At 41.5% G+C, this 25,096-nt stretch overlaps 1 protein-coding gene across 1 annotated transcript in view; it reads left to right on the top strand.

Annotated features, from left to right (window-relative positions):
* The window catches only part of RBM17 (RNA binding motif protein 17), a 39,452-nt gene extending 16,082 nt beyond the window's left edge, over window positions 1-23,370 (top strand). Inside the window, exons 4-12 of the mRNA XM_079771852.1 lie at window positions 4,308-4,474; window positions 6,553-6,650; window positions 13,153-13,209; window positions 14,869-15,010; window positions 18,510-18,661; window positions 19,740-19,813; window positions 20,566-20,664; window positions 21,782-21,854; window positions 21,973-23,370. Coding sequence (XP_079627978.1) covers window positions 4,308-4,474; window positions 6,553-6,650; window positions 13,153-13,209; window positions 14,869-15,010; window positions 18,510-18,661; window positions 19,740-19,813; window positions 20,566-20,664; window positions 21,782-21,854; window positions 21,973-22,076 — 966 coding nt within the window. The 3' untranslated portion in view covers window positions 22,077-23,370. The remainder of the gene's footprint in view (window positions 1-4,307; window positions 4,475-6,552; window positions 6,651-13,152; window positions 13,210-14,868; window positions 15,011-18,509; window positions 18,662-19,739; window positions 19,814-20,565; window positions 20,665-21,781; window positions 21,855-21,972) is intronic.
* The last annotated feature ends 1,726 nt before the right edge of the window (window positions 23,371-25,096 follow it).

Consider the following 25,096-nt stretch of genomic DNA (forward strand, 5'->3'; position numbering starts at 1 on the left):
TCTGGCCTGCATAGTTTCTGTTGAGAAATCAGCTGATAATCGTATGGGTGCTCCCTTGTAAGTAACTAACTGTTTTTCTCTTGCTGCTTGTAAGATTCTCTCTTTGTCTTTTGCACTTGGCATTTTAATTATAATGTGTCTTGGTGTGGTCCTCTTTGGATTCCTTTTATTTGGGGTTCTGTGCGCTTCCTGGACTTGTAAGTCTATTTCTTTCACCATGTGGGGGAAGTTTTTGGTCATTATTTCTTCAAATAGGTTTTCAGTGTCTTGCTCTCTCTCTTCTTCTGGCACCCTCATAATTCTGATGTTGGTACGCTTGAAGTTGTCCCAGAGGCTTCTTATACTATTTTCAACTTTCTGGATTCTCTTCTCTTCTTGCTTATCTGGAGGAGTGTCCTTTGCCTCTTTGTATTCCAAATCTTTGACTTGATTCTTGCGTTCCTCTAGTTTGCTGTTGGGTCTCTGTATAATATTTTTTATTTCAGTCAGTGTATGTTTCATTTCTAGTTGGTCCTTTTTCATATCCTCAAGGGTCTCATTAAATTTATCGGCCTTTTCCATGAAATTCTTGAAAAACCTTATAACCGTAGTTTTGAACTCTATGTCCATTCGTTTGTTCTCCTCCATTTCTTTCTTTTGGGATCTGTTTCCTTGCCTCCTCATTTTCACTGCTTCCCTTAGTTGGTTAGGGTAGCTTTGTGTACTAGGTGTCCTATTGGTTTAATGGCTCAGCCTCCCAGTTACCTGAGGTGGACGCTCTTGGTGCACCCCTTAGTGGACTGTGTGTACAGCCTTGTTGTAGTTAAGTCTTGATTGTTGTTGGTGTCACTGGGAGAAATTGACCTCCAGGCCAATTGGCTGTGAGGACCCGTTGTGTCTATAAAGGAGGAATTGCTGTGCTGGAGACACGTTTATGGGGTGGGACTTGTTCCAGTAGGGCTTTGGCGCTCACTGAGTCTGCCTCTTGAATGTGTCCCTTATGAGAGTGGTTGAAATCTGGTGTCGTTTCACACCGACCACTAGATGTCCTAGTTTCTGAATCTCTAATGGGGTGCAGGTCAGCTACTGTCTGAGGCCCCCAGCAGGAGCTTCAGCAAGAACTAGTTTTCTCCTCTTTGCTTGAGTGGTTTTGGAGCAGTCTGACTGGAGCTTCAGTTGATTTGGTTAAGCTGCCACAAGGCAGGCCATTTATATGCTAAAGCCGCTGTGTGGAGCCTGGGCGGGTTTGAGAATGCGGGGCAGGGTCTCAGGGCGTCAATAGGCTAGGGCGTGGCAAACTGGCGATGGCTGCCGTCAGCTGTCTCTGCCTTTCCGCGTTTCCCAGTCCCCGCGTCCCAAGCTCCAGTGCAGTAAACAATGATTGCTGGGCGCACCTCTGCAAAAAAGTCACTCTCACTTTCCGACCTGATGGCCGATAGTCCAGCTTCTCCCCGTAGGTGTCTGGGTCCCCCGCATGTCCCCAGAAACTGGGTTTCAGAGTGATTGGGAGCTTGTCTCCCTTCGGGTTAAAAAAAAAGCCGCGTGCCCCGTTGCCCGCCACCAGCCTGCTACGCGCGCCTCCGTACCTAAGCTTTTCCGCGTTTGTTCTCCTTTCTTTTTCCTTCTTAGTTGTAAATCTACCATTCAGCCAGCTTTCCCGTGGTTCTGGGTGGTAGACGTTTTGTCTTTTAGTTGTATTTTTAAAATTGTTGTGCGCGGCGGCAATTTAGTTGTTTAACTTTGCCGCCATCTTGGTTCCCCCCATAACCAATTTTTAATTGTAAAGTATTTCCATCAAGTGAATGTATTGTAACTTATACAAGTGTTTCCTAACTCTAGAACCAACTAGCCCTGCTTTTATGTTGTCATCATAAATAACACTTTAATGCACAGCTCCATAGAGAGTGCTCTATGCATGTAAAATTATTTTCTTAGGATAGACTTCCTGAGGTGGCATTCAGAAATCAGTCATTTTCATTGCCAATTTGTGTGTGTGTGTTTTAAAAATTATATTTTTATTGATTTCAGAGAGGAAGGGAGAAGGTAGAGAGATGGAAACATCAATGATGAGAGAGAATCACTGATCGGCTACCTCCTGCATGCCCCCTACTGGGGATTGAGCCCACAACCCTGGGCATGTGCCCTTGACTGGAATCGAACCTGGGGCCCTTCAGTCTTCAGGCCGACGGCTCTATCCCAGTGATGGCGAACCTGTGACACGTGTGTCAGCACTGACAACGCGTAGCCATTTCTGATGACACGCGGCCGCTGAGGTGGCCGCATGCCGAGGATGAAACATTTGCTGCTCCTGAGGATGAAACATTTGCGAAATAATGTTTTTTCCTCAAAGTGACACACTACCCGAGTTATGCTCAGTTTTTTGGCGAAGTTTGACACACCAAGCTCAAAAGGTTGCCCATCACTGCTCTATCCACTGAGCCAAACCAGCTAAGGATTCTTTATTCTCTGTAGCATTTAAAGAAGGATGGCTCATTGTTAAAATTAGCAGGGTTTTTTGTTTGTTTGTTTTTAATATTTTTATTGATTTTAGAGAGGAAGGAAAAGGGAGAGAGAGAGATAGAAACGTCAATGATGAGAGAGAATCATTGATTGGCTGCCTCCTGCACACCTCCTACTGGGGATTGAGCCCGCAACCCAGGCATATGAGCCAAACTGGCTAGGGTAGTGGTTGGCAAACTCATTAGTCAACAGAGCCAAATATCAACAGTACAACGATTGAATTTTCTTTTGAGAGCCAAATATTTTAAACTTAAACTTCTTCTAATGCCACTTCTTCAAAATAGACTCGCCCAGGCCGGGGTATTTTGTGGAAGAGCCACACTCAAGGGGCCAAAGAGCCGCATGTGGCTCGCGAGCCACAGTTTGCCGACCACGGGGCTAGGGAAAAAGCTCTTATATTAGTTTTGTGTTCAAAATGAAATACATTTTACAACCTCTCTGCCTTTGATAGTATTGGGCAGTGTGCCTCCTGAAAGAGATGCAGAATGGGCACTCAAAAATACTAGTCCTAAGCTATGTTTGTTTTAGGTGCCTGTGGAGACCAGTTAAGGCCTCTTATTTTTAGAGATAATAAGAAAGAGTTATGCTAAGAAAACATGGAAGAAGAAAGTATGGAGGTTTAGGAAATTTAGGCTGTACATTAGATTGGAGCTTCTCAGAACCAGATAGGGTTCAAGAACACCAACCTAGGGTAAAGCCCCATTTCTAATCATGTATCTTCTAGTTAGCTGTACTGTCTGCCTTTTGTCTTTCTGATTTCTTTGTTAAGACTACCTCTTTTCTTTCAAAGAGTAAGTAACTCCAGTTTCTAAATATTTAGAAGAGAAATGCATAATGTTATCATCTGAACCTGATCTTAGTGGACCTTAAAAAAATTAATGAGCCTGGCCAGTGACCTCAGTGGTTGTCAACCTAGGAACCAAGAGGTCGTCGCCTGTTTTATTCCCGGTCAGGGCACATGCCTGGGTTGCAGGCTGGATCCCCAGTAGTGGGTGTGCAGGAGGCAAGCGATAGATGTTTCTATCTTCCTGTCCCTCTCCCTTCCTCCCTTGCTAAAAAAATCAATAAAAACATATGTAAAAAAATTTAATGAAGACATCCATCTGTGTCAGAATTGGCACAAGAAGTGCTGTCTACCACGGAAGGGATGTATTCCAGAGCATTAAAAAAGCCCAAGAGGCCCTGGACCGTGTTAGAGAGCATCGGCCCAAGCACCTACGGGTTTCAGGTTAGATTCCCAGTCAAGGGGCATGTACCTGGGCTGCAAGTTTGGTTGAGGTGCGTGCAGAAGGCAACCAGTTAATGTGTCTCTCTCACATCAATGTTTCTCTTCCCCCACTTCCCTCCTGCCCTCCCACTCTCTCCCCCTCCCTTCTACTCTCTAAAAAAATCAATGGGAAAAATATCCGCAGGTTATTAATGACCAAAAGAATGATTGTTATTTATGGATTGTTTGGTTTTTAAGTTTTCACGGAGATACATAAAAACAGAAGTATTCATTGTTTACTATATAAATAATCAAAATTATTACTTAAAAGTAGTGGCAGTTTGGAAATTTCAGAAAAGTACCATAGGATATTTAAGGAATTAATACTGAACTAAATTCATTATCATGGTTTTGCTGCTACCTGGTGAGTTGTGTGACCATGTCAAGTCACTAAACCTCCTTCAACATTTGTTCCCTCATCTATAAAACAAAGGAGGCATGTAGATGTCATCAAGTCTCCTTCCAACCCTCATATTCTTTTACTTGAATTCTAAAATTTTAAGACATGAGAATGATACGTTGGCATTTTTATCTTCCTCAGGATCCTGTACCCAGTGGATTTTCTGCAGGAGAAGTTTTGATTCCCTTAGCTGATGAATATGATCCTATGTTTCCTAATGATTATGAGAAAGTAGTGAAGCGCCAAAGAGAAGAACGACAGAGACAGCGAGAGCTGGAAAGACAAAAAGAAATAGAAGAGAGAGAAAAGTAAGGCTTGTTTGGATTCGGGGCTATTTTACATTTGAAATATTTATTAGAATGTTAATGAATGAACTTCATTGCTGTCTGTAAGGCTGAAGTTAGTTTTTATGAAGTTAGTTTTTTAACATCCCAGCATTAAAACAAAAAACATAGTCTAGAGCAAATTTCATGTATAGATGCAGAAAACTTAAAGTATATATTTTGGGTGAGTTGTTAGAAAAGTACCTTAGAACAACTTTAACCTAATGTTGAACAATAGTTTCTTTCCTTTGCTATGACTCTTCAATAGTCAACTATTCAAAATACTTAAATTGGCCCTGGCGAGTGTGGCTAAATTGGTTGAGCATCTTCCTATGTACCAAAAGGTCACTGGTTCAATTCCCAGTCAGGGCATATGCCCTGGTTTCGGGTTTGGTTCCTAGGCCAGGTGTGTATGGGAGGCAACTGGTTGATATTTCTCTCTCACACTGATGTTTCTCTCCCTCTCCCTTCCTTTCTCTCTTAAAAAGAAAAAAATCAATAAAAACATTAAAAAATAAGCTGATATACCAATATGAAAAAAAATCACAGACTAAAAATACTTAAATTGTTATCTTTTTAACTATTTTTGTGCCAGATGGAATTTTTTTAAAACATGCATCTTGTTAAAAATATATATGTATATTTTTAATGATTTCAGAGAGGAAGGGAGAGATAGAAACATCAGTGATAGAGAATCACTGATTGGTTGCCTCCTGCATGCCCCCTACTGGGGATCAGGCCACAACCCCAGTATGTCCCCTTGACCAGAATCGAACCTGGGACCTTTCAGTTCGCAGGCCAACACTCTTATCGACTGAGCCAAACCAGCTAGGGCAACACATGCATCTTTTATTTATGTTTTTTTATAGTATGGGCAATAAGGCCCAGCTGGTGTGGCTCAGTGGTTGAGCATTGACCTATGAACCAGGAGGTCATGGTTTGATTCTCAGTCAGAGCACATGCCTGGGTTGCAGGCTCAATCCCCAGTGTGGGGCGTGCGGGAGTCAGCCAATCAATGATTCTTTCTCATCATTGATGTTTCCATTGTTTTATCCCTCTTCCTTCCTCTCCGAAATCAATAAAGTTTAAAAATAAATAAATAAAAATATGGGCAGTAAGAATGTGATTGCATTTCTTCTTTGTAAAACATTGCATATTAATTGTTAAGTAGTATATAAAATATGCCCTGGCTGGTGTGACTCGGTTGGAGCATCGTCCTGTACACTGAAAGGTTGTGGATTCGATTCCTGGTTGAGGCTTGTACAGGAGGCAACAGATGGATGTTTTGCTCTCTCTTTCTCTTTCTGTTATTCTCCCTCCCTCCATCCATCCATCCATCCTGTCCTCTCTCTAAATATCAATGAACATGTCATTGTGTGAGGGGAAAAAAAGTTTGTAAAATAGTAATACAGTCTTTCTCATTATTTATTGAATCATTTCATGTAATGAAGGCATGTTCTCGAGCAGCGATTTTCAACCCTTTTCATCTCATGGCACACATAAACAAATTACTAAAATTTTGTGGCACACCAAAAAAAAATACAATCTGACAGAATATGATCTGGCAAAAAACAATAGGTATAATTTTGATTCACTCACACCAGACTATTGTGTTGTCTTTTTTTTGACAGTCTAAGGGAAAAGAGGTTAGTGCCCTTGACTAAATAGTCAGGTATTGCATGTTTAAAAAATTCTTGTGATATCCAGTGTGCTCCTCACACACTGGTTGAAAATTGTTCTAGAGAATTAGAATTGTTAAACTATTACCTATGTTGATATGCTTTAAAATTGAAAGAGGCAAATACCAAGTAAACTTTTGTCTTGCTATTTATATACCCATTAAATGTGTTCAGTTCATCTTCTGGTTTTTCTCACTTGTCATACTTGAGCTACTTTAGTCTTCAATCAGTTGTTTTTGCACACACCCCTACTTCCATTAATAGTTTAGTGTGAAAGAGAGGATTTGGGTATTTTCTAGCCAAGATAAAGTCAAGGTGATGTCCTTGAGTTCACATCTCTAAATTGGCTCATCTGTAATGAATTTGGTTCTTTTATTATCACAGGAGGCGTAAAGACAGACATGAAGCCAGTGGGTTTTCAAGGCGACCAGACCCAGATTCTGATGAAGATGAAGATTATGAGCGAGAAAGGAGAAAAAGAAGTAAGGCATGAACATAAATATTATATTTCCAACATGGTGCAATTCCACTATTTGCTTTTCATATTCAATTTGATATAGTTCAGTTGACATTGATTTAGGTCATTTTCTCTCTGGAATTCCAGCAATCCACATTTGCATACAGTCTTAATTTATATTGCGTTTTTACGTATATTCTCTTTTGAGCTTCCCACCCACTTTCTAATAGTTATTAAGTAGATACTTTGAGCATACCTTGAAATATATACACATAGTTTTTTTTACCTGTAGCATAGTCACACTGACCTATTCTCTGTGTCCAGCTTCATTGCTGTTAAGCATTGAATGGAGAGTCAAAGCATTCGTTTCCAGAACGTTTGTCACTAAAAAGCATGAATCTGAGGATATCACTTAGCTTCCCTGGACGTAGGTTTCTTTCAACGTCATCTGAAGAGCAGGAAGATAGAGAATTTGAACTAGTTAATAAGACTCCTTGTAGTTCTAAAATTTTACAAGCTGAATTGTAATTGAGTTAAGACTAAATCCTAAAAAAAAAAAAAAAAAAGACTAAATCCTTAGTGATTACTAGACAGTTAAGCAGTGTTTGTTCTTGGGAGAATGGAATGCTTATTTTAGCTTCATCATGTTTTGATTGCTGGGATTTCCTTGATTTAATTGACCAATTTGGTTGATAGATTGAGGGTTAAGTGAGAAATTTAAATCTTCTACTTGTCTGCTAGATCCCAGTCTCTGTTCTAAACCCTCTCATAGATTATCTCCTTGATGCTACATGACAACTTGGAGTGGGCTCTGTGATTTATCCCTATTTTAAGGGTGGGAAATCTGAGGCACATAGGGAAGAAGCACTTTATATAATACTAGAGGCCCAGTGCACGAATGTGTGCATGGGTGGGGTCTGGCTGCCGGGGCCTATCGGGCTGGCCGGGAGGAGGGGCCACAGGCGGTTGGCTGGCTGGCCCCGCCCCCTGGTCAAACTCCCTGTAGAGGGGACAATTTGCATATTAGGCTCTTATTATATAGAATTATATAGAATGGGTCCACTGTTCATCTTGTCCGAAATCTTCATCTACCTGAAAACCTCATTATAATGTAGTCATCTTTAACATAAGACCTAAGAATTCTGTTGTCATGAACCTGGAGTATATTTCCACATACATGATCTCTATTTTAGGATCAGCAGTTTGGCAAGCCTGGTCTGCCCAAGTGTATAGCCAAGTTTTAGGGTTTAAATTTTAAAATACTAATTGGGTTGGAAAGGAATCCTACCTAATAATAGAGTAATATGCAAATTGACCGCACCCTCGCTACGCCTAAACCATGCCCACCAGCCAATCAGGAGCAAATATGCAAATAAACCCAACCAAGATGGCTACAGCCACTGAGAGCGGGAGGGAGGCTTGGGTTTCCGCGGTAACAAAAGAAGCCATCCTGTTGCTGGCCTAAGCCTCCACTCAAGGCTACAAAGTTTCAATTATAGAAGGTAAATAAATTCCAGATACCATGGCCTCCTCTTGGGTCGCCAAGGGGAGTGGCCCACCTGCAAACCACCACAGGCCCCTCGCTCAGGCTGCCCCACGCCCCAAGGGAACCCCACCCTTCAGGGCAAACCAGTCAGCCCCCACCCATGCACCAGGCCTCTATCCTATCTAATAAAAGAGTAATATGCAGATTGACCATCACTGCAACACACAATATAGCTGCCCCCATGTGGTCAAAGATCCTGCCCCCATGTGGACACAGGATGGCCACCACAAGATGGCCAGCAGGGGAGGGCAGTTGGGAGGCACCCGGCCTGCAAAGGAGGGCAGTTGGAGGCGATCAACCATGCAGGGGAGGCCAGTTAGGGGTGACCAGGCCGGCAGAGGAGGGAAGTTGGGGGAAAACAGGCTGGCTGGGGAGCAGTTAGGCATCAATCAGGCTGGCAGGCAGAAGCGGTTAGGGGCGATCAGGAAGACAGGCAGGTAATCAGTTGGGAGCCAGCAGTCCTGGATTATGAGAGGGATGCCCGACTGCCCGTTTAGGCCCGATCCGGGATCGGGCCTAAACGGGCAGTCGGACATCCCTCGAGGGGTCCCAGATTGGAGAGGGTGCAGGCTGGGCTGAGGGACACCCCCCCCCCCCCCGCGCTCCGTGCACCAATTTCGTGCACCGGGCCTCTAGTAAATCTATAATAATTTAGAATTCTTAATCTTCCAATGCAGATATGAATTAAATGTATTTATAGAATACCTACTACACAACACAAAAGAAAATCAAGCTCATGGATACAGACAACAGATTGGTGGGGGGTGAGAGAAATGGGTAAAGGGTTCAAAAAGTACAAGCTTCCAGTTATAAATAAATCATGGGGGTGTAATGCATAGCATGGTGACTATAGTTAACTATATTGTATTGCATATTTGAAAGTTGTAAGAGAGTGGACCTTAAAAGTCCTCATCACAAGAAAAAAAATTGTAATTATGTATGATGACAGATGTTAATTAGACTTATTGTGGTAATCATTCTGCAATATATATAAACATTGAATCATTATCTTGTATACGTGAAACTATTATTATTTGTCAATTATGCCTCAACAAAGAAAAATAATACTTAGTACATGCTGAATATTATCAGACACTACGTTGTTTTTATAATGGGAGTAAAGTTAACATTTGAGTGTGCTCTGTGTCGGGTATTATGTTAAGCATTTCATATTTGCTATCTCAATTAAGAAATGTTTGGTTTTTATTAACGTTTTTAGAATCCAGCATATAGGTTGAATACTTATTGGTCTCATCTTTTCAGCTTATAGATCGGCTGCCCTTTTTGTAAGGAGGTATGCCTTTTCTGTGAAGGCCGTTTAATTTCTTGAACATTAGCGATATTGAGTAGTAGGGAAGTGATGGAATTATGTCCGTTATGTATACTACTGGTAAAAGGTGATGTTTATATTTTAACCTGATTAGTAGCAAATGTTTAGTAATCATCCTGAATTTTTCATACTGAACTCATTAGAGGTAATCTCAGAATCAATCAGTAATCACTTGGCAAGATTAAAAAAAAAGTATTTCAGAAGAAATACAAGATTTTATTCCTATTTCTCCTTAAGTATTTTGTCTAGTCCAGGCCTGTTAATCATGATGCATATATGCTGGCTTTGGAGGAATTTCTTCTGTGAAACATTTCACGCTGTTGCAGCACTGGTTTTGTAATCAATTTTTTTGTTTGTTTGTTTACACCTTATTTTATGGACTATTTCATTGGTGATTAAGTTATAACACACTAGAGGCCGTTGCACGATATTCGTGCAAGAATAGGCCTTCCTTCCCCTGGCTTCGCTCCTGGCCACCCAGGAGCCGCCAAGTCCCCGCTCCCGGCCGGAGCACTGCTCCTGTAGCTCCCTCCACTCCCACCCTCCCTGCCCCACATAGCAGGCGTCCCACCCCGCCAGGCCACTCTGCACCTGCATATGCAAATTAACCCACCATCTTTGTCGGGCTAATTTGCATACTCATGATTGGCTCTAGGCGTAGTGGAGGCACGGTCAATTTACATGTTTGTCTATTATTAGGTAAGATATGTTAAGGCTTATACCTAATGAAAAATTCCTTATATTCTCCATTCTTGTCAGCTAGCAAATGGAGTTATTTTGGTTTGTTTGTGTCCACCATTCTCTGTCCAGGAAACATGAGCAGGAATGGTAACCACACAAAACAGATTCTATAGAAACCAGAAGTACCTACATTTCCAAATAGGTGTTTAGTTCCAGGAGTGTGTTGTATTGTGGGAGAAAGCTTGGAATCACTGGGAGCTATTGCTGCCCACTAATTCTCCTCTGATCATTTTCTCCTATGAAAGAAAAATGGACACAGTTATACCTAATTCAAAGGTTATTAAGTCTAAATGAGATAATGTATATGAAAAAATTTGGTGACTAGCCGTGGGCAGCATGGCTCAGTAGTGTCAGCCTGAGAACCAAAGGGTCGCAAGTTTGATTCCTGGTCAAGGGCACATGTCCCTGGCTCCAGTTGGAGCGTGTGCAAGAAGTAACCAGCTGATGTGTATGTGTGTGTCTCTCTCCCTCTCCCCCTTGTCTCCTTCCACTTTCTCTAAAAAAAATCAATGGGAAAAATATCCTCAGATGAGGATTAACAGAGAATCTGGTGACTGTTGGGTTTTTTTTTTTAATCCTCACCCAAGGATATTCTTCCATTGATTTTTTTAGACAGAGTGGAAGAGAGAAGGAAAGGCAGAGAGAAATATCGATGTGAGAGAAACACATCAATTGGTTGCCTCCTGCATGTGCCCCAACCAGGGCCCGGGCTGAGGAGGAGCCTGCAACCAAGCCTGTGGGCCCTTGACCGGAATCAAACTTGGGACACTTTGGTCCATAGGCCAATGCTATATCCACTGAGCCAAACCAGCTAGGACTTACTGTTGGTTTTTTTAAAATACATTTTTATTTATTTCAGAGAGGAAGGGAGAGGGAGAGAGAGAGAGAAACATCAATGATGAGAGAGAATCATTGATGGGCTGCACCCTGCACACCCCCCACTGGGGATCGAGCCTGCAGCTTGGGCATGTGCATTGACCAGGAATCAAACCCCGTCCCCCTGGTTCATAGGTTGAAGCTCAATAACTGAGCCACACTGGCCAGGCTATGTTACTATTTTTTAAGTAACCTCTAATTCTCTGGGTTATGTTCTTATATCTTAAAATTCATTTATTAACTACACTAGTGTCCTGGTGCACGAAATTCATGCACGGGGGCAGGGGGCGTCCCTCAGCCCGGCCTGCACCCTCTCCAATTTCGGACATCCCTCTCCAATCCGGGACCGCTGGCTCCTAACTGCTCACCTGCCTGCCTGCCTGATTGCCCCTAACCACTCTGCCTGCCAGCCTGCTTGCCCCCAACTGCCCCCCCCCCCCCCGCTGGCCTTTTTGCCCCCAACTGTACTCCCTTGCCGGCTGATCACCCCCAACTGCCACCCCCTGCCGGCCTGCTTGACCCCAACTGCCCCCGCCGGCCTGATCGCCCCCAACTGCCCCCCCCCGCCCCTGCCGGCCTGCTCACCCTTAACTGCTCGCCCCCAATTGCCCCCCCTGCCGGCCTGCTCACCCCCAACTGCCCCCCCCCCCGCCACCGGCCTGTTCGCCCCAACTCCCCTCACCCTCCACCAGCCTGATCACCCCCAACTGCCCTCCACTCTTGGCCTGATCGCCCCTAACCACCTCTGCCTCAGGCCCACCACCATGGCTTTGTCTGGAAGGTCTCCCGGTCTAATTAGCATATTACCCTTTTATTATACAGATTCTAGGGCTCTTAAATGCCTACTATGAAAAAAATAATTGTGTTTGTCTGGCTTTTTCATATTCTACATTTTTAATCCTAGATTCAGATATTAAGTTCTTTAGATATTAGCTGGAGGGATGAAGTAGCAGTTCTATCTCCTTCCGTTCCTCCTTTCCTCCCTCCCTTCTCCCCTCTCCTCCCCCTCCCCCTTTCCTTCTCTCTCCTCCCCCTTTCCTTCTCCCCCTTCCTACTTCTTCCTTCCTTCCCTTCCCTCCCCTTCCTACTCCTTCCTTCCTTCCTTCCTTCCTTCCTTCCTTCCTTCCTTCCTTCCTCCCTCCCTCCCTCCCTCCCTCCCTCCCTCCCTCCCTCCCTCCCTCCCTCCCTCCCTTCTTTCCTTCCTTCCTTCCTTCCGGGATATGACAAATTATGGGGAAGTATGGGACTTGGTTGGAAAGTCTATAAGGAAGAACCTCTGAAAGGTCAGGGGCCTCTAGGGGGACCTTGCCAAAGGTGGCAGACTCTGCCTTGACTTTTCCAAACAAGTCTGAGCCCCCAGGTGTTTTACTGGAATCTTTATGTTTAGTCTTTAGACATCCTTGCTTAACCTTTTGCACTCGGATGTCGAGTGTGACTCGACACGGTTAGCATCGGTAGCAGCTCTTTTTATACTCTTTGAATGTATCAATAATTTGAAATATTAAAAAATCCAAATAAATAAGTTTGTATGAAAAGAAACTCCAGTTTTTTATTCTACTGCCGCGCTTTGTAAAATCTGGGGTATTTGAAAAATTAAATCCCGAGTAGAATAAAGGAATCGAGAAAAAAGCAAGCGAGTGCAAAGGGTTAAAGGACACTGCAGATGCGTTTTCTCAAGGATACTGAGAAAGGATACTCTACTGATATCTCAAGGATATCCTGCTAATAGTATCTAGAAAGGATACCCTGATGATATCTCAAGGATGCTTAACCTGCTGATAGTATCTAGAAGTTAATTTTAGTTCAAGCTGTTGCTACAATAAAAGCCTAAGGAGGCAGGGCTGTTTGGTTTCTCAAGCCAAGCAGTAGCAGTCCCTTAGCCCTCTCTTTCACAGAAACGTGTGTCAGAGCAATCATTTATCCGTCGCTCAGGGTCTGCCAGTCAGCCCTGGTAACAAATGGTATATATCATAGTCCTTGAGAGTCTGGCATCTGAAACGTTCCTTTAATCGGTGGAATTTTATATTTTTGCAGGTATGGGCGGAGCTGCCATCGCACCACCCACTTCTCTTGTAGAGAAAGACAAAGAGTGTATGTATCTATGTCTCCCCTTCTTTTATTTTTATACAAATCTTTAACCCAGCCATGGCCAGTCTTAGCTTCTATCAGCCAGGTTTCCTGAATATAAAAGGAAATTGCTCCAAAGCCTGTCCTCTGGCCTGAACCCTGAGGCCCAGTGTGGGTCCTTGAGACTGCTGTTCCCTTTCATTCCTTGTACTTTAGAAGTTTTAATGCCAGGCTCTGAGTCTTGGATTTTTATACAGTGGTGTGCTTTTTTGTTGTTGTTTTAATATATTTTTTACTTGTTGATAGTATTACAGATATCTCCCATCCCCCCCTCCCCTTTATCCCCTCCTTCTAGCCCCTACCCCCTCTACTCCCACCCCAGGTTTTTACTACCCTATTGCCTGTGTCCATGAGCTATGCATATAAGTATATAAGTTCTTTGGTTTATCTCTTTCGTTCTACTGTTGTTGTTGTTTAAATATATTTTGATTTTTTACAGAGAGGAAGGGAGAGGGAGAAAGAGTTAGAAACATCAATGAGAGAGAAACGTCAATCAGCTGCCTCCTGCACACCCCCTACCAGGGATGTGCCCGCAACCAAGGTACATGCCCTTGACCGGAATCGAACCTGGGACCCTTGAGTCTGCAGGCTGACGCTCTATCCACTGAGCCAAACCAGTTAGGGCTACTGTTGTTGTTTTTAAATTCATTTTGTCTTCTCCAACATTTCATATTTGGAGTTAGGCTAAAACAATAATAGCTCCTCCCTCAGTTTACAATTTGTGTCCTCAGTGTTTTAGAGGCTGTTTAAGTTCATGACCTTCCACAAGGTGGCAGTACCTTCCTGATTAGATTTTTTTATCCCCTGCCATTAGTTTTGATTTCATCTCACAGGTTGTGTGCCTTCACTTACATTGCCAGAACACCCCACCCACTGTTTCTTCTCCCAGTGATCTGTTCTAGGAATTGAACTTTGATATATCATCTAGGTCATTTTCCTATCCTCTGGGTTGGACCATACCTAAACTATCCCAAGAAAATATAAACATCCCTAATGCTTTTTAATACCTGTTGCACTATTTATGTTATCTTTTTAAAGAAGATAATTTAAAAAGTTTTGTTAAGTATCTTTTGTGTAAAAACACCTAGCAAACCATAAACACAATTGAAACCAGACCTTTTTTTTTTTTTTTTTTTTTTAGCTTCCTTGTTGAAAATCATTGCTGTAGCTAGGTTTCAAAATCACTGCTCTGGTACATGGTCCATAACCTCAATGAGCTTTATTTTATGCTAGGCTAGTGAAATAGATTAGAGTCCAAAGACAGGTATACAAGATGCTATGGGAATCAAAAGAGATTTCATTTGGATCTATCTGGAACATACAAAACTCTTAAGCACTCAGATAAAAATGGTCATTTAGAACACTGTTGAAGGATAACATTTCAGTAAGGTATAAAAAGGACATTTAAGATAACAGCTGGAACAAAGCTAAAATTAAAAAAATATTACTGTACCTCTATAATTTTAAAAAGTCATGTAGAGGCTGTAAAATGGATTTTGTTTTTTCTCCTTATAGTAAACTAAAAATGTCAGTTAAATTAGTTTAAAATAACTTATTTATACAAGTGCAGTTTGGAATTTTTTTGTAGTATTTTGGTAAACCTATTTTATTTTTATCCAATAGTACCCCGAGAATTTCCTTATGAAGAGGATTCAAGACCTCGCTCACAGTCTTCTAAAGCTGCCATTCCTCCCCCTGTGTATGAGGAGCAGGACAGACCCAGATCTCCAACGGGCCCTGGCAACTCCTTCCTCGCCAACATGGGGTAATGGTTCCAAGTGCTGTCGTCTTGGCAGGTGTAAGAAGGACGAGACTCATTGTGAAGGGTGGGCAGCAGTTTGTTTGAAAGTGAGGGCGTTCTCTAGTTGTAGGAAGATGCTTGGTGTGTTCAGTCACACAATGTCATTCTTGAGAACATGAGTCACATGGAGGATATTGCAGCACAATGCTATCATATTCTCCACAAAACAGCCTTCTGATGTAAGTTTCAGATGATTTCATTGCTGAACATTATATTCTCTAGGTAGGAACAGTTTCTCGTAATTATTTACATTTATTTTCAAAACATTTGCAAGTAAAATGTGGCTTATGAATTACACCTGACTTATACTATTTCCAAAGGGTGAGTGACATCTTTATTTTTTTATAAAATGGGCCATTTGCTTTAAGGTCATGATTCTGTACCTTTGCTCTAAAAACTTAAGTCATTCAAACTATAATTAGAGTGTTTGCTTGCATGTAAAAATCAATTTTAAGGTTGACTTTCAGGTGTGGCTTGTGGAATTTAAAATCCCCACTGGATTTGCTGTGCATTTTGGTTAGATCAGTGTTTTATGTTTACTTTGTTTCTTTCACGCAATGAGAGACTATCAAATGAAACTGCGTTACACTAAGGCCTTTGTTCTATGTTCTTTAGAAGGACATTGCCTATGATAGAAATGCTGTGACCATAGTAATCACACTGATCTGCCCTCGCCTATGTGCATATACTTTGATTCTTAGAGCCCTTGAGAGGTGACTAGTCAAGAGTTGGAGTAGATGGCTGGGGTTCCCGCATTGTGAGAGGATTTTGAGTTTCTGACCTTGGTATCCATTTCCCAGACTTGTGTTCTCTATGGTAACTACTAGCCACGGTTGGCTATTAATTTAAAATGAATACAATTTAAAATGTAGTTTCTCAATCAGTGGTCTCATCTCAAGTGCTCAATAACCACACAAGGCTAATAGCTACCCTATTGGTCAGTCCCCATCATTGTAAAATAGGTCCATTGGGCTGCCCTAGAATGTATGCTGGAAGGTGGATAGACATGAAACTGTTGTGTTTTTTTCTGCTGATGATAAAAATTACAGTAAGTAAATATCTTACTGAATCCCCTTTTAAAAAGGAATTCAATCTTTAACTTATGCCTAAGAAAGATGCAGTGTAGTGCAATTCAGCAGTTTCAGTCTTTTCTTTTTAGCCCTAGAACAGTTTCAAATGAAATTTTAAAAGGAAATCACATAAACATGAAGTAATGTAGGTGTAATTCTAGTTGAAGCAGGGGTTTTTGGTTCAAGCCTTGAGTAGCAATGGTCACTGGGGACACTCTTGAGACCTGTGAGGCATCTCCAAGTGCAGTTTGAAAGTTACGGTATTAGAGAAAGAGCAGTGGACTTAGAACTACGAGTTGTGGGTCCCAATTTCAATTTTACCGTTAATACCTATAGAAATAATTTCTAATATTATGTCTTGTTTTTGTTTCTAATCAGCTTTAAGCTAGCCTAGTTGACTAATCTGGGCTTCAGTTTATTTTCCCATCGATTAAGTAGATGATCTCTAGGATCTCTTTATAAAATCAGTTATTGAAAACTCTAGAAAAATGCAGTAATTTTCATCATGAAACTATACTTTTTTGACAGGCACATTTTAAAATTTTTATGGCTTTAAATAATTTTTATTTTTCTACTGCAGTTGACATACAATATTATATTAGTTTCAGGTGTACACCCCAGTGATTAGACATTATGTATTACTTTTATTTTTTTATTTTTTTATATATTTTATTGATTTTTTTACAGAGAGGTATAGAGAGTTAGAAACATCGATGAGAGAGAATCATCGATCAGCTGCCTCTTGCACACCCCCTACTGGGGATGTGCCCGCAACCAAGGTACATGCCCTTGACCGGAATCGAACCTGGGACCTTTCAGTCCGCAGGCCGACGCTCTATCCACTGAGCCAAACCGGTTTTGGCATAGACATTATGTATTACTAAGTGATAACCCAAAGAAATCTAGTACCCATCTGACACCATACATAGTTATTGCAATATTACTATTTTTTATGCTGTACTCTACATCTCCATGACTATTCTGTAACTACCAATTTGTGCTTCTTAATCTCTTTACCTTTTTCACCCAGCCCCCCAAATCTCTTCCCATCTGGCAAAAAGTTCTCTCTCCGTATATATGTATGTCTGTTTTGCTTATTTATTTTGTTCTTTAGATTCTACATATACCGGTAAGTGAAATCATCATATGGTATTTGTCTTCCTCTGTCTGATTTATTTCACTCAGCACAATGCCCTTTATGTCCATCCATGTTATTGTAGGTTGCAAGATTTTATCATTTAAACTAATCATTGATAGATATTTACTTACTGCCATTTTATTATTGATATTTTTTATTTTTTTTTTCTTCCTCTTCTGAAAGAAGATCCTTTAACATTTCTTATAATACTGGTTTGGTGGTGATGAACTCATTTAGCTTTTTCTTGTCTGGGCAGCTCTTTATCTGTTCTTCAATTCTAAGTGATAACTTTGCTGGGTAGAGTAATCTTGGTTGTAGATCCTTGCTTTTCATCACTTTGAATAGTTTTACCAATCCTTTCTGACCTGCATAGTTTCTGTTGAGAAATCAGCTGACAGTCTTGTAGGAGCTCCTTTGTAGATAAATGCTTTTCTCTTGCTGCTTTTAGAGATTCTCTCTTTGTCTTTAATCTTTGGCATTTTAATTATGATGTTCCTTGGTGTGGGCCTTTTTGGGTTCACCTTGTTTGGGATTCTCTGTGCTTCCTTGACAGGCACATTTTAAAAGTAAACTGTGGTCATAAGACATACATCAATGAATGAAATCTGAAGAACAATATAAATATAAACAAACAAAACAGACTCATAGATATGGAGAACAGACTGATGGTTTCCAGAGAGAAGGTAGTGAAGGGACCGTGTGGGAAAGGTAAAGGGATTGAGAAGTACAGATTGGTAGTTTCAAAATAGTTATGGGGATATAAAATACAGCATGGGAAATATAGTCAATAATATTGTAATAATTATGTGTGGTGCCAGGTGGGTACTGAAAATTTCTGGGGAACCACTTTGTAAAGTACATGATTGTCTAACCCAGGGGTCCTCAAACTTTTTAAACAGGGGGCCAGTTCACTGTCCCTCAGACCGTTGGAGGGCCAGACTATAGTTTAAAAAAAACTATGAACAAATTCCTATGCACACTGCACATATCTTATTTTGAAGTGAAAAAACAAAATGGCAAAAACACCCGCATGTGGCCCTTGGGCCGTAGTTTGAGGATGCCTGGTCTAACCAATGTGCTGTATGCCTGAAACTGATAGAAAATAATATTAAATGCAAACTGTGATTGAAAAAAATATTTCTATAGCAGTGCAGGTACTAGAACACATAGGAACGCTAATGTTTTGTAACAGAGGTATTTATGCTATAGCTGATGACCTTAAGTGTAAAGGACCTTCCTCTTTTCTTCCTCCCAGTGGCACGGTAGCACATAAAATCATGCAGAAGTATGGCTTTCGGGAAGGCCAGGGTCTTGGTAAGCACGAGCAAGGGCTGAGCACAGCGTTGTCTGTGGAGAAGACGAGCAAGCGAGGAGGCAAGATCATTGTGGGCGAAGTCACAGAGAAAGGTGGGTCCTCCCCAGAAGCAGTGAGAGGTGCAGTCTAGAGGCAGAGGACTGGCCCTCTTGAATAGAATAAGAGAATTACTGATTATGATGCATTCCAATTCTGTGTTGTGGTTCATCATCTTTATTTGTTCAGAATAGATGTAGAGATAGGAAGGCCCATAGGAGAAAAAATAATGACTTTGGCAGAAAATGAACAGTACTCAAGAAAATAAGTTCATGGCTACTTCTACTAGGCAAAGAATCTTGTTAAATTGATAAGATCATAGTTATGTCTTTTTGTTTTTAAATATATTTTTATTGATTTCAGAGAGGAAGGGAGAGGGAGAGAGATAGAAACATCATTGATGAGAGGGAATCATTGATTGGCTGCCTCCTGCATGCCCCCCTATGGGGATCGAGCCCACAACCCGGGTATGTACCCTTGACTGGAAACGAACGCAGGATCCTTCAGTCCTCAGGCCGACGCTCCATCTACTGAGCCAAACCGCCTAGGGCCATGGTTATATGTTTATAGCATGAAAGACAGAGCCATATACAGTACATTAGTGATTATATCTGCTATATTCCAATTTGTAAGTGTTCTTATTGGTAGATTATGCCTAGTTGGTGTTTTTTTATATCTCATATCTATATCTCATTTTTGTTTTCTCAGTACACAGCTTTAGTAAGGATCCAGTCAGCCTAGAGCCACCCTGATTTGTGGGAATATCTGCAATTAGCCAGTGGCTGGCTAATTAACTGCTTATTATATTAGACTAGTGCCCTTTGACCACTTTCCAAGCCAAGACTCTCACCTATAAGGGTTGGGATTGATGTGCTCTGTCAACCCCTTAGGAAGTGAACTAAGCAAAAATTGTAGGTAACCAGGGAAGCTAAAAATTTCCAGAAATTATAGTAAAAACCTATACCAAAGCAAAGCATATGCTTCCATTACAGATAGGGCTATATTTTTTCTCAGCCATAGATGATTATAGATGACTCCAGGACATAAGAGGGTTGCTATTAAAAATAAATTATTCATTGTATCTTGAACTCAATGCTATAACATATCTATATCTCATTGTTTGTTTTCCTACAGATGTAGCCAAGAAGTCAGATTCAAATCCATTAACTGAAATACTTAAATGTCCTACTAAAGTGGTCCTCCTGAGGGTAAGAAGCAGAAGGAAGCAACCTGTTTGCCCACATTGATTTATGTGTCACTCCACCCTAACCTATCCCTGTATGCTTTCAGCACCACTGATACCATAATAGATAAAGAAAACTGAAAAGAATACTTTTGCAAATGATACTTTTGGATAGACTCCACATAAGACTAGTAGAATTTTTTTTTTAAAGGTCTTATTTATTTATTTATTTATTTATTTTTATTATTTTTATTTTTATTGATTTTTTACAGAGAGGAAGAGAGAGGGATAGAGAGTTAGAAACATCGATGAGAGAGAAACATCGATCAGCTGCCTCTTGCACACCCCCCACTGGGGATGTGCCCGCAACCAAGGTACATGCCCTTGACCGGAATCGAACCTGGGACCCTTGAGTCCGCAGGCCGACGCTCTATCCACTGAGCCAAACCGGTTTCAGCCTAGTAGAATTTTTTACTAATGATTCTTTGCTAAAGATAATATTTAAGACAATAGTGATTACTTTAAAATATTTGAAATTATTAGATGTTTATCTTAGTTTATGTATTTTGATGGTTGCATAATTGCTCTTGTAAGTCTATGGAGGTTAGTGTATATTTTTGTTTTTTTAAGAAATAATTTTGGGGGACTACAGGGATGAAAATTTTCATTGTCTTATTTGAGATGGAGAGAATTTACTACCATAAAGTTATTTATACATCTTATTTATATATTAATAAATTATACTTGATACTTGAATTTTTTTATTTTTGTTTATAGAACATGGTTGGTGCAGGAGAGGTAGATGAAGACTTGGAAGTTGAAACCAAGGAAGAGTGTGAAAAATATGGCAAAGTTGGAAAATGTGTGATATTTGAAGTAAGAGAGTTTTCTTTAGATGTTTATAAACTGTTGTGATTGACAGGTTACAAAACATTTTCTACAAATAGAGATGTGTGCTGTGCTTAAATAACATATTGTCGTACTACAGGAGGTGACAGGTGTTGGTTATACTTCTCTTACTAAAATTATAAAAATTTTAAACATAAAGACAAGAAGGACTTCAAATTTTATTTGGAGAAGAAATAAACATTTCATTTTATGATTGAGGTTTAGTTTGGTGATTAAAGACTGATTATAGTATGCTCAATAGTTTAGTTACTTGGACATGCCTTTGGTTTCATTCATTTGACAAGTATATATTTAGTGCCTCATATATCCAATACTGTATTGAGAGCATTGGGGATGTTCTGTGCTCTCAGTGATATGTTCAGTTGAAACAACAAAACAAATACATATAAAAATAGACAATATTTTGTTGCTAGATTCAGTAGTTATTGACTATAAGTACTGGCGTTGAGAAAAGGTTTAGATTAAAAACAACAACAACAACAGAAGGTTTTGTGGCAATATCAGATGCCAGCTGAGCTTTGAAATGAATGGGTAGGATTTGGATAGGTGGAAAAGATATTCAGATTAGGGTCACAGCTTCTGGGAGACTGACGAGGGCTACAAAATGGAATGGTTGAGCATGTTGGGGATTAGCAGGAGACATGTTTACATAGGTGGAATGGGACCATATGCAAGGCGTAGAGAGTATGACAAAGGGATTTAACCTATAATGAGAGGCAGTTAGAATACAAATCTTTTTTTCTTAAATTTCTGCTCTCACTTTTGCTTCCTTTCTATATCATATTGCCATTTGTTGACCATATAATTATTTGTTTACATGTCAGCTGACATAGGACCTTTACAAGATCAGACTGCTCTACTTAGCTGTGTATTCCCAGCACCTAACACTGTGCCTGTCATAAATAGACCTTCAACAAATTTTTGATGTCAATTTGTAGTTATTTCCTTGGTATTTGACTACTTCTTATTCATATGTGATGATAATTGACACACTTATTCTGATAGAAATCATTAACGGAAGAAAACTCATATTTAGTGATATCTCAAATATCTATTTATCTATTATACTTTCACTTTTTTCCAGATTCCTGGTGCCCCTGATGATGAAGCAGTACGAATATTTTTAGAATTTGAGAGGGTTGAATCAGCAATTAAAGGTAAGTTGTACAACTAAATATAAAGATAAAAAAGTTGATCTTGTTAGAATTAAAACATGTTCTTGTAATGTCTTAAAAGAATCTGTATTAACTGACTGTCTTTTTGTTTGCTTTTTAGCTGTCGTTGATCTGAATGGGAGGTATTTTGGTGGACGGGTGGTAAAAGCATGTTTCTACAATTTGGATAAATTCAGGGTGTTGGATTTGGCAGAACAAGTTTGATTTTAAGAACTAGAGCACGGGCTACAAGCTGCAAGCTGAGCAGAGAAGAAAAAGGCGACAGCCAGTCTGCATGGCTGGGTACAGAGACTCTTGCAAGGACTGCTAAGATAAACGTTGATTAATCCCTTTTTTATTTTGTGGTTTTTTTAATATAGTATAAAAATCCTTAAAAAAAACAAGAACAATCTGTGTGCCTCTCTGGTTGTTTCTCTTTCTTATTACCACTTCTGGGTAACTAACTTTTTTTTTGCCTAGGATTTCATGATAATTCTCAAGTGCTCCAGTGATAACAGCATTTCTTGCACTAAAAATATCTAGAAAGTTCTGGGATATGGGGTTGTATTAAGTTATCTTTTGCATTTCTTTCATTTTTTTTTTCTTTTTTTGATTCTTTATAATAACACTTGCAAGTTACTGTAGTTTCATAAATTCTATAATAAACTATCATCTTGGCATTGTGCCAAAGGTGAAAATGTTTGCTTTCTCTAACAGAGAAATTCTTATTGATTCCGGTCGTAGAAAAAAAGTCTTTAAGACCCGAACTACGGTTAAAGAATTGTGAACCTACCATGACCTGTTTGGATGAATCATTTCGATTAAACTAAGTCAGACTGTAGGGTTTGTGATGGACTTAGGATACAGAAATCATGAACCTAGCAATTCTAGCGTAGTCTTCAGGGTAGATCAGAAATGGCACGTTAATTCAAAACCTCACGGGTACATTGTAAATGTGTGCCCATAATGTTTTGGAAATGGTGGTTCCTTGGAGTCACATTTGCAGTAGTGTTAGTTCTTATATATATTTTAAAATTTATAAAGTTCAGCCACATCAGCTACTTAAACTGTACTGCCAATTAATATAATTCCAGAGTTATGAAAATTGTACCACTGAAGTACAGTGGTATGTGTGGCTTAAAAATTAACAGGACCATGAAAAGAGACAAAAATATTTGGTGCTGGGGTTCATTGCTAGAGCAGGAAGTGTTTCCAGAATATTCTTGTGCCTGTATTCTGGTCCTTGCTTGCCGGAATATTGCTGAAGGACCTGCACCTATGTTGTCTCTCTAGGTTATTGTGACATGAAAGCGTGTTGTGACCCTTTGGGGAAAGAAAGCACTCACCATTTCTTTACATTCCATGGACTTGATTTGAGACCTAAGGAATATTCTGACCCTTTTTAAAAAAGGATTTTCTCATGTTTTTACTTTTAAAGAAATAAAAGAATAATGTTTTCTCTTTTGTGGTATTATTTTACTGAGTAAAATTTAATTGACACTTGGTTTTTGTGATAAAAATGCACATATTTTATAAGATAAGTTGGGTTAAAGATTAAAATATAAAAGGATTACATAATTGAATACTGAAGAATCAACAGCAGCCCTGAAACTTGAATGGGTCTACCTATGGACTTAGCTACTGAATAATGCCTTTTTTGGCTTACAAGTACTTAACTGTGCTTATGCTGCATGATTAATATGATGGCTTAGTTTAATTTGTATGAACTCTAATGTTCTTAAAGTATAAGTTTCAAACTACCTTTTATATCTGCATTATTATTTTGTTGCATAATAACATCATTGTTCATTTGCATTTAGGTGGCTTTCCCCAACATTTTCATGAACAACCAGAGAAGTAAAATGCAAGTAACTAAGTTTTAGTAGCATGGACACAACTTAGTGAATATCTTTCTCCCCGATCTTTAATTATTTTTAATTTATCCATGACTGCATTAATTATTTAGCGCATTATTTGCAATGAGTTTCTGATATTGGAATAATTTCTAAATCTGCAAAATAGTGCTTGAGAGATTTTAAATTAACTAGTGGCCCGTTGCACCAAATTCGTGCGCGGGGGGTGGGGTGGGGGGTGGGGTGGGGGGGGGCGGTGTCCTTCAGCCTGGCCTGCAGCCTCTCCAATCTGGGACTCCTTGGGGCAGTTGGACATCCCTCTCGCAATCTGGGACCGCTGGCTCCTAACCACTCACCTGCCTGCCTGCCTGATCACCCCTAACCACTCTGCCTGCCAGCCTGATCGCCCCCAACTGCCCCTCCTGCCGGCCTGCTTGCCCCCAACTGTCCCCCCCGCCAGCCTGCATGCCCCCAACTGCCCTCCCCCCCCGCCAGCCTGCTTGCCCCCAACTGCCCCCCCTGCCGGCCTGCTCACTCCCAACTTCCCCCCCTGCCGGCCTGCTTGCCCCCAACTGCTCCCCCGCCAGCCTGCATGCCCCCAACTTCCCCCCCGCCAGCCTGCTTGCCCCTAACTGCCCCCCCTGCCGGCCTGATCACTCTAACCACTCTGCCTGCTAGCCTGATCGCCCCCAACTATCCCCCTTGCCGGCCTGATCTGATCGCCCCCAACTGCTGCCCCCCCTCTGCCGGCCTGCTCACTCCCAACTTCCCCCCCTGCCGGTCTGCTTGCCCCCAACTGCCCCTCCTGCCAGCCTGCTTGCCCCCAACTGCTTCCCCTGCTAGCCTGCTTGCCCCCAACTTCCCCCCTGCCAGCCTGCATGCCCCCAACTGCCCCCCCTGCCAGTCTGCTCGCCCCTAACTGCCCCCCCCCCCCCGCCGGCCTGATCACCCCTAACCACTCTGCCTGCCAGCCTGATCGCCCCCAACTGCCCCCCCACCCGCTGGCTTACTCACTCCCAACTGTCCCCCCTGCCGGCCTGCTTGCCCCTAACTGCCCCCCCCTCGCCAGCCTGATCACCCCTAATCACTCTGCCTGCCAGCCTGATCGCCCCCAACTGCCCCCCTCGCCAGCCTGCTTGCCCCTAACTGACCCCCCCCCCCCCCCCGCCGGCCTGATCACCCCTAATCACTCTGCCTGCCAGCCTGATCGCCCCCAACTGCCCCCCCACCCGCTGGCTTACTCACTCCCAACTGTCCCCCCTGCTGGCCTGCTTGCCCCCAACTGCCCCCCCTGCCGGCCTGCTTGCCCCCCCCTGCCAGCCTGCATGCCCCCAACTGTCCCCCCTGCCAGCCTGCTCGCCCCCAACTCCCCCGCCCCCCCAACTGACCTGA

Source organism: Cnephaeus nilssonii, assembly GCF_951640355.1.
Source record: "Cnephaeus nilssonii genome assembly, chromosome: 1".
Taxonomy (NCBI): Eukaryota; Metazoa; Chordata; class Mammalia; order Chiroptera; family Vespertilionidae; genus Cnephaeus; species Cnephaeus nilssonii.